This window comes from Tasmannia lanceolata, unplaced genomic scaffold (genome assembly GCF_043159265.1).
Source record: "Tasmannia lanceolata isolate RefF3 unplaced genomic scaffold, GAP_Taslan_0.1 ptg000002l, whole genome shotgun sequence".
Taxonomy (NCBI): domain Eukaryota; kingdom Viridiplantae; phylum Streptophyta; class Magnoliopsida; order Canellales; family Winteraceae; genus Tasmannia; species Tasmannia lanceolata.
This window is the reverse complement of record NW_027518679.1, coordinates 50,911,473-50,918,920: the sequence shown is the minus strand read 5'-3', so window position 1 is coordinate 50,918,920 and position 7,448 is coordinate 50,911,473. Positions and strand designations below refer to the sequence as shown.

General features: G+C 39.4%; 1 protein-coding gene across 1 annotated transcript; it reads left to right on the top strand.

The window, feature by feature from the left end:
• Positions 1-1,714: 1,714 nt before the first annotated feature.
• On the top strand, positions 1,715-2,583 carry LOC143892808 (labd-13Z-ene-9,15,16-triol synthase, chloroplastic-like; the record flags this gene model as incomplete). The annotated part of the gene is made up of 1 exon (XM_077397681.1): positions 1,715-2,583. A coding segment is annotated over one exon (630 nt), but the record flags the coding sequence as incomplete, so codon positions are not given.
• Positions 2,584-7,448: the final 4,865 nt, after the last annotated feature.

Below are 7,448 nucleotides of genomic sequence, written 5' to 3'. Positions count from 1 at the left end.
CATTTTGCAAAATACATTTATTCATGATCATCCACAATTTAATCACATCCCTCTTAAATCGGGACACAATACATGATAGCTGGTGGGCTCTCCAAGCAGTTCATGTTCCTTCAACTCTCTTGCATTGCATCGAGCCTTCATACTATTAGGCGACCCAAACCAAACCTTCTCACCACTACTTTTTCTTTTCTTTTCTTTTCTTTTCCTCATTTTATATGCTCATTTATTCACTTTACGCCAATCTAGATAAGTGTTCACAATATATGTTAGATAAATGTCTGATTATAATTAATTCTAAAAAGTTTTTTGAGGTTAATTTAAAACCTTGTAAATTTAATACTTTCTTTAGTCATTAAAAACTAGCTACTCTATATAATTATTTGTAATAGGTTGTTCTGAGGTTATTTAAAAATTAAAACCTTATAAATTTAATATTTCCTTTACTTATTAAAAACCTCTCACACAAGTAAGTTTCTATTTAGCTATTAACTATCTTCTAGATGTAAATTATTTAAAATAAAGACTAAATGCCTTATATTTTTAAGCTTTGGCTCTCCAAGTAATTTTTCTCGTGAATAATGTTCTCACTTAGTTTTCCGAGACACGTTTATAATTATATATAAGTAAAGCTAAATTTTAAATATCTAATAAAACTCGTGTAAAATAAGGTTTTAAAATATTCTCAAATCTTGTAAATCTTATGCAGTTTAAGAATTTTTCTCATTTCTCTTTGCATTATTCTATAGGTGGGTCTCAACTTTGATTGATCGTGACTGCCCATTTGTCAGTGTATAATGACAGAAAATCTTGACCATTGGACAATCCTAATATCTAATTGTAGGTATTTGTGGATGTTGACTAGGCCCATCACCTGTTCAATTTCAATCATTTTTAGTGAAGAAATTAGTTTACTACTTTACTGTTTGAGGATAAATTCATCCCCTTTAACATTTTTCTTTGCCTTTGAAAAGAGAGGGTATTACGCTTGGCCTCGGTAATGTTTCGAGAGATGTGCATATATCTCTTCAATTTGCGGCTCTCTTCTAATTTCAATCTTGACTTCTATTTTGAGAGATGTACAATACTTGCACATTTCTAACTAAAATAATTTCTCCTATATTGCAGCTTTCATTGTTTTTTTTTTTTTTTTTTTTTTACAAGAGAGATAAGCAAATCTTACACATTTTCTCTTTAATATAGATAGTGGGGTATCATTAAAAAAAAAAAAAAACATAGATAACGGGATAACTCACTTTGTTTTACACTATTTTTTTTAATGATGTTTTACACTTCTTTGAATGGCTGTTGAGATCTTTTTTGGAATTGTAATAGCCTTTAACAGCTGGTCAAAGCATAAAAAACAAGGTGAGTTCGTCCTATTATCAAACCATGGTTGCGGGTGATACCGGTCCCAGGCTTGCTATCTTCAGCCCCATTATTTTGCACTGTTAAAATATATGGTGAGATTTGACGGTTGGATTATGATGGTATCAGATTAAGCATCTAAACCAGACATAGTAGTTAGGTTAGATTAGGATTGCTATCCTTTTTATTTCATATGATTATGCTAATCTCTTTCTATGTTTATCCCTTGGAGTGTTTTATATAAACACTCATTACGGCTAATTGTAATGCATCCAAGATTGGCAAATCTCTTATTCCTTTACACTAGCAACCCTAATTTTCTTATTCACAACTAAATAAACTTGGTTGACAGGACCTCCTGTCGGGCGCGACTGATACAACATCGACGACAGTGGAATGGGCCATGGCTGAGATGATGAAGCATCCTGAGATTATGAGAAGAGCTCAAGAAGAATTGGAGGAAGTAGTTGGGAAAAATAATGTAGTAGAAGAGTTTCATTTGCCTAAATTGAGCTATTTGGGGGCAATCTTGAAGGAAGTTTTACGTTTGCACCCGTTGGTCCCGTTCTTGATCCCGCGTAGACCTAGCCAATCATGCGTGGTAGGCGGTTACATGATCCCAAAAGGAGCCCAAGTTTTGGTGAATGTATGGGCACTGCATAGGGATCCCAAAGCTTGGGAAAACCCATTAGAGTTCCAGCCAGAGAGGTTCTTGAATACTACTAACAAATACGAATTCAACGGTAACAACTTCAGTTATCTTCCATTCGGGTGTGGGAAGAGGATGTGCGTAGGGGTCCCCATGGCGGAGAGGATGCTCATTTATGTATTGGCTTCTCTGTTGCATTCCTTTCAGTGGCGATTGGCGGAGGGGGAGAAGCTTGATCTTTCAGAAAAGTATTCAATTATTCTGAAGAAAGAAACACCACTAATTGCTATTCCCATGCCAAGGCTATCCATTCCAGAACTCTGCTCTTGAAGAACAGTCATTTCAATCAGTTTCTACATATATTCTTCTTCTATATTTCACTGTGTTAACTACCATAGGTAAATTAAGCTTTGTTCCTGTATGCTGAAATCCATTTCAGAATTCATATGCTACAATGCTTGTAATAAGAAATGTTGGTTTTTAAGAACCTTAAAATGTAGCTTTTTAGTTGAACATTATCTATGTACCTTTTTACTTGAAAAAATATCCTTTCAAAGGACGATAATTAACTCCAAAGTTATTGTTGCAGCAAAATTGTTGTGAAAACCCCCCTCAGTAACAACCTTTAATTTCAATGGCAAAGCAAAACAAAACCGGCAAATACAAGCAAACACATGAAGACACAAAGATTTACGTGGTTTGGCGTAAAGCCTACATCCATGGCAGAGGCGACAAGAAAATCAACTATAGGAACTAGAGATTGCAAGAGAAAATCGGTATCTCTCAGCAAACCCACCCTAAAACCCTTGTTCACCCTTGTTCACCCTTTCTGAGCTCTCAAATTTCTTCTCAGTTAAAAACTGGAAAATACGAAAATAAACCATAAAAATCGTTATACAAAGCGGGTCAAAACAAGTTTACCTGAACCGGCGGAACCCACTTAAATAGCTGCTCAGGAACAAAAATAACACCCATTTTACCGACGTTTTTAATAATAAATAGGGAGACATTTTTTCGCCCCATGTAGGATTATGCCCCCCCCCACCCCCCCCCCCCCCCAAAAAAAAAAAAAACCCCCACGTCCCTTTAACGTGATTTGTGCGCAGACTTTAACGTTTGATGTCAAATCGCGCTAAAAGGGGTCGCATAATGTGTGTGTGTGTGTTGGGGGGGGGGGGGGGGGGAGGGTGTAATCGCCCCAATAAATATTATATTTCCTTTTATTGGTAATAAGCTGGTATGGATCCCACAAAGCTTCAGCTTAGTTACCCAAAAAAATGAAATAACAAAGATCAGGGGCATATTTTGTTAGCAATTAGGTGGGGTTTTGGGCAAATCCCACTTAATCATTTTTGGGCTTGGAGAAAATACTCCGAATGCAAGATTATACGGAGTTTATACACGGTGTGTGGACATAACTGTACATAATGGGGGTACGTACAACATAATTGCTTCCCTTGGTGACTTTCACTTGGGGCTTCTATTTCTCTAAAATAAGGAGATGTGTCACCTCTTTTTCACAAGGTCCAGTATGCCCCTCTGAGTACCTATAAAATGCATCTCCTCATCACCAAGGTAGGACGAACAATCGGTTGTCATAATCTTAAACAAACATGCCCGTACGTTGAAGGTTATTCGACTACAATTACATTTAAATTTGAGTCTAATAATCAGTTTAGCACTCACAATCGGTTGTCATCATGGTTTTAAATTTCGACTAGATTTCGGTCAACACCGAAACCAAAACGTTCCAAAACCGAAATTCCCGTAACGTACCAAATTTCGGTCAAAATTGCAATTTAGTAATAATATTTTATTCCTTTATAGAATTTTAGCCGAAATTACTGGAATTTGGGAGAAAATTCGGGATTTCGTTGACTTGTACCAAATTTCGGGATTTCGGCTGAAATTTTAGTTTCGGTGAATCCCAAAATTACAGTCGAAACTGAAATTTAAAACCTTGTCATAATCTTAAACAAACAGGCCCTAAGCTTTACTATACACAATCCGTGGTAAGGAGAGAAGACAAATCCTAGTGCTCCTGTAGACACCCCATTTTGACCGAACCCTTTTATGTTTCATTTTAAATAATTGCCATAATAAACTAGTGTTCTAAGGTCCCAAATTGCACCCTAGGCTGGCTTAGGGTCCCACCAGGGTCCCTGTGAAATTTCGTCAAGATCTGAGCTGATTCGCCTAGTGAGCAAGCCTCGATAGTGTCGCGGTGCAAATTCAGACATGGGGTTAAGTCATCCAAGGGGGAGTGCCCTGTAAGTGAATTAAAGAAGAGATGATACATTAGAGAAGGTTGTCCAAGGAATAAATGGGGTCAAATATATCATTTCTCTTAGAGGTCTGTTCTACCCAGGCACCCCCTTATGAGATTAAAAGAGTAATTATAAATACACTTGAGGAGAGCTGTCTATAGGAAATTAAAGGGGGTGTCAATTTATCATTTCCCATTAAAAGGCAACTATGGTTAGGGTTTTGGAGGAGGCTTTTCTACATCAGCAGGAAAAGCAGAGAGAGATGGAGGGCTGAGATCAACCTAGAAAAAAAAAACCTAAGTATAAAGCCTCCACCATTTCCATTTTCTGAGGAGGGAGGAGAAGAAAAAAAGGAGCCGCCATCTTCACCATCTCCGGCAAGCCACCCACCGGCCAGCCTCCACCACCTTTCCACCTCTAACCCATCTCAAACCCCATCCTCCCTCCATGGCAGCATCTCCCTAGCAGCCACCACCAACCACCTCCTCTATCTTACCCCTTTCACCCTTCACAGCCACCTTCACCTCCGGCAAACCCCTTCTCCTAACGGCCACCTCCTATCTCCACCACCGACAGCCACCATCACCTACATCTTCGTCTTCTTCTTCTTCTTCTTTTCCACAGACCGATTTCAATCGATCTCAAAACCCCCAAATCTCTGCAACATCTCCCTCACCTCTCCATCCCGTCCACCATTGAATCCGACCACCCTAACCCCACCAGCCACCTCCACCCATCTAAGCCACCATCGCCACCCTTCTTCCACCTCCATTAAACCCAAACCACCTCCATTTCTCCTTCTTCTACCCCCCGACCACCCCATCGGCCGGAATCCGGCAGCACCATTCCGGCCACCTACATCAAAGCCACCCCAAACCCATCACCACCCTTCCACCACCAAACCCAAACCCCACCATCAAACCCAAACCCCATTTTCTGGGAAAACAGAGAGGGAGAGAAACAAAGAGAGAGAGAGAGAGAGAGAGAGAGAGAGAGAGAGAGAATAGCAGAGGGGAGGGAGGTTGGCCTCCTCGCTCCGGTCGTCTTCCCCGACGGGTCTGCCGAAGCTCCGGCCGGTGCTTTTCTTCAGTCCGATCATCTTTTTTTTTCTTCCACTTCATCATCATCCCACCTCCTCCAACGAGCCACCGTCGGCCACCTCTACAGCCAGCCACCCTCGCATCCGCCCTCACCTTTACCCCTTTCTTCTTCTCCATCTTAATCTCCATCTCTGTCAAGCCCATTTTCATCTAGCTAAAAAAACCCCAATTACCACCCCTTCGCCCCAATTCCAGTATCCAAATCTGGCAATCCTGTTAAATCTGACCCTATCTCCTCCTAGATCTAATTCCCCAGCATCTGCTGGTTTGAAACCCATCTGCTTCTCATCATTTTCGCTCTGTGTGCACGATCCGAAGATGGAGAAAGGAGGTGCAGCGAAGATTTAGCAATCACTGAAGCCAGAAGAAGGAAAGACGCACAATCTTCCCCATTTGGTCCATCTGTAAGTGCTTATTTCCTTTTTACTCTTATTCTAGAATTTTCGTCTGCCGGCTATGTTTGATTTTCATGATTCAATCTCTTAGGATCTGTATGTGTTGAGAATTACTTAATTGCAGGGTTATGAATCCTGATGGAAATAGAAATCAGAGTATATTTTGTTTCATGGTTTTTGGGTATATGCTTACAAAGGATCGCAGATTTTTCTTCATGATTTGCCATGTTTTATTAAAAGTATCCCTTAGTTTGTTTAGTCCCAGTGAATAGAATTTGGGCATCAGTTATCAAAATTTGAATGGAATTTGAAATAGGTTTTGAGTCTGTTGATTTGTCTCGCAACGGGTACTGGCTCTTGGTGTTTCGATTCAAAGGGTGACAGGAATTTTTTCGGAGTTTTAACTGGCATTTTCCATGGTAGAAATGAATAAAAATACACCATCTTGATGCGGTTATCATCTGGTTTTGGGTGTATTCCAAGAGAAGATGAGCTTGAATTTAGTTTTGAAGTGTTTTTCATTTGATTCTGGTTAAAAATTGGAAAGTCAGCAAGTGAGTGATTAACTCATTGAGTAATTCAGGTTAGCTATGTGCTGGTCATCCAATCGTATGAGCTCCCCATCCTTTAATCATAGATCAATGTGAATGTACTTTGCTGGATCAGCAGGCGATGCGAGCCCATCTTTTGAGCACCAAATAGCATGGGTAGGCTTTATTAGAATTTCAAATTATGTGAGCCCATTTAGTTAATAATAGAATGACGTGTTCATATGTCATGAAAATTTTATGGGCTTGGATGTCGCAGAGCTTGATATTGGTTCTTCGTATCACTTTGATTTGATTTTCATGAGGATTGGAATTACCTAATGTTGGGAAATGATAAACAGTTGCTTGCGTTTAGGGAATAAGTGCATGTTCATTTAGCTTGCTCTAACTCAAGATTGCGCGCTTATTTTATTTTCGTATCTTTGATGACTAGATAGAGCTGGTGTATTCTCAGTGGGCATTCTCGATAATATGTGCTATTTTTGATAATATGTGCTAAAATAAAATGTTTGGTCATTAACTTTGTTGGCGCCGGGGCGATGAAGGCGCTAGCCCAAGCCCATCCTTTGAGGACTTGCTTAGTCCGAGTAGGTTTCCCCTCTTAGTTTAGTAGACTTACTTAGTCTTTTAGACACCATTAGATGGTAGTTTCTCTTCTTCATTTAGGAGACCATTGTGGTCTCATTAGCGAGTACCGTTCTAGGAGACACGCTTTGTCTCGTTAGGCAGCTCTCCTCTGGGGGCAAGCCTCGTTGCTTAGAGCCTCCCCTTTAGAGAGACAATTTGTGTCTCTATAGAGCTAGCTTTATCTATCCACTTTTCAACTATGTTTTGCACTAAAATTTTTATAAATTGGGAATATCATTTGATATATTCGTATAATCTGTTGAAAATCTAATACTCTTCTTATACTAAGCTTTGAGTTAGGTTTTGAAGATGGTGATGAATGGATTATTCAGGTGAGACTATCTTGAAACCTTATCATACTTTCTTTTATTTCATTAGGCTACCCAGCGGCTGGTCTGGGCTAATTAATTTTATAAATTATTTAATTGAATAAGGAAATCAGATGATTTGCACTATTCGATGTCCTTGACACGAATATCGTCTGATTTCAAGGCGGT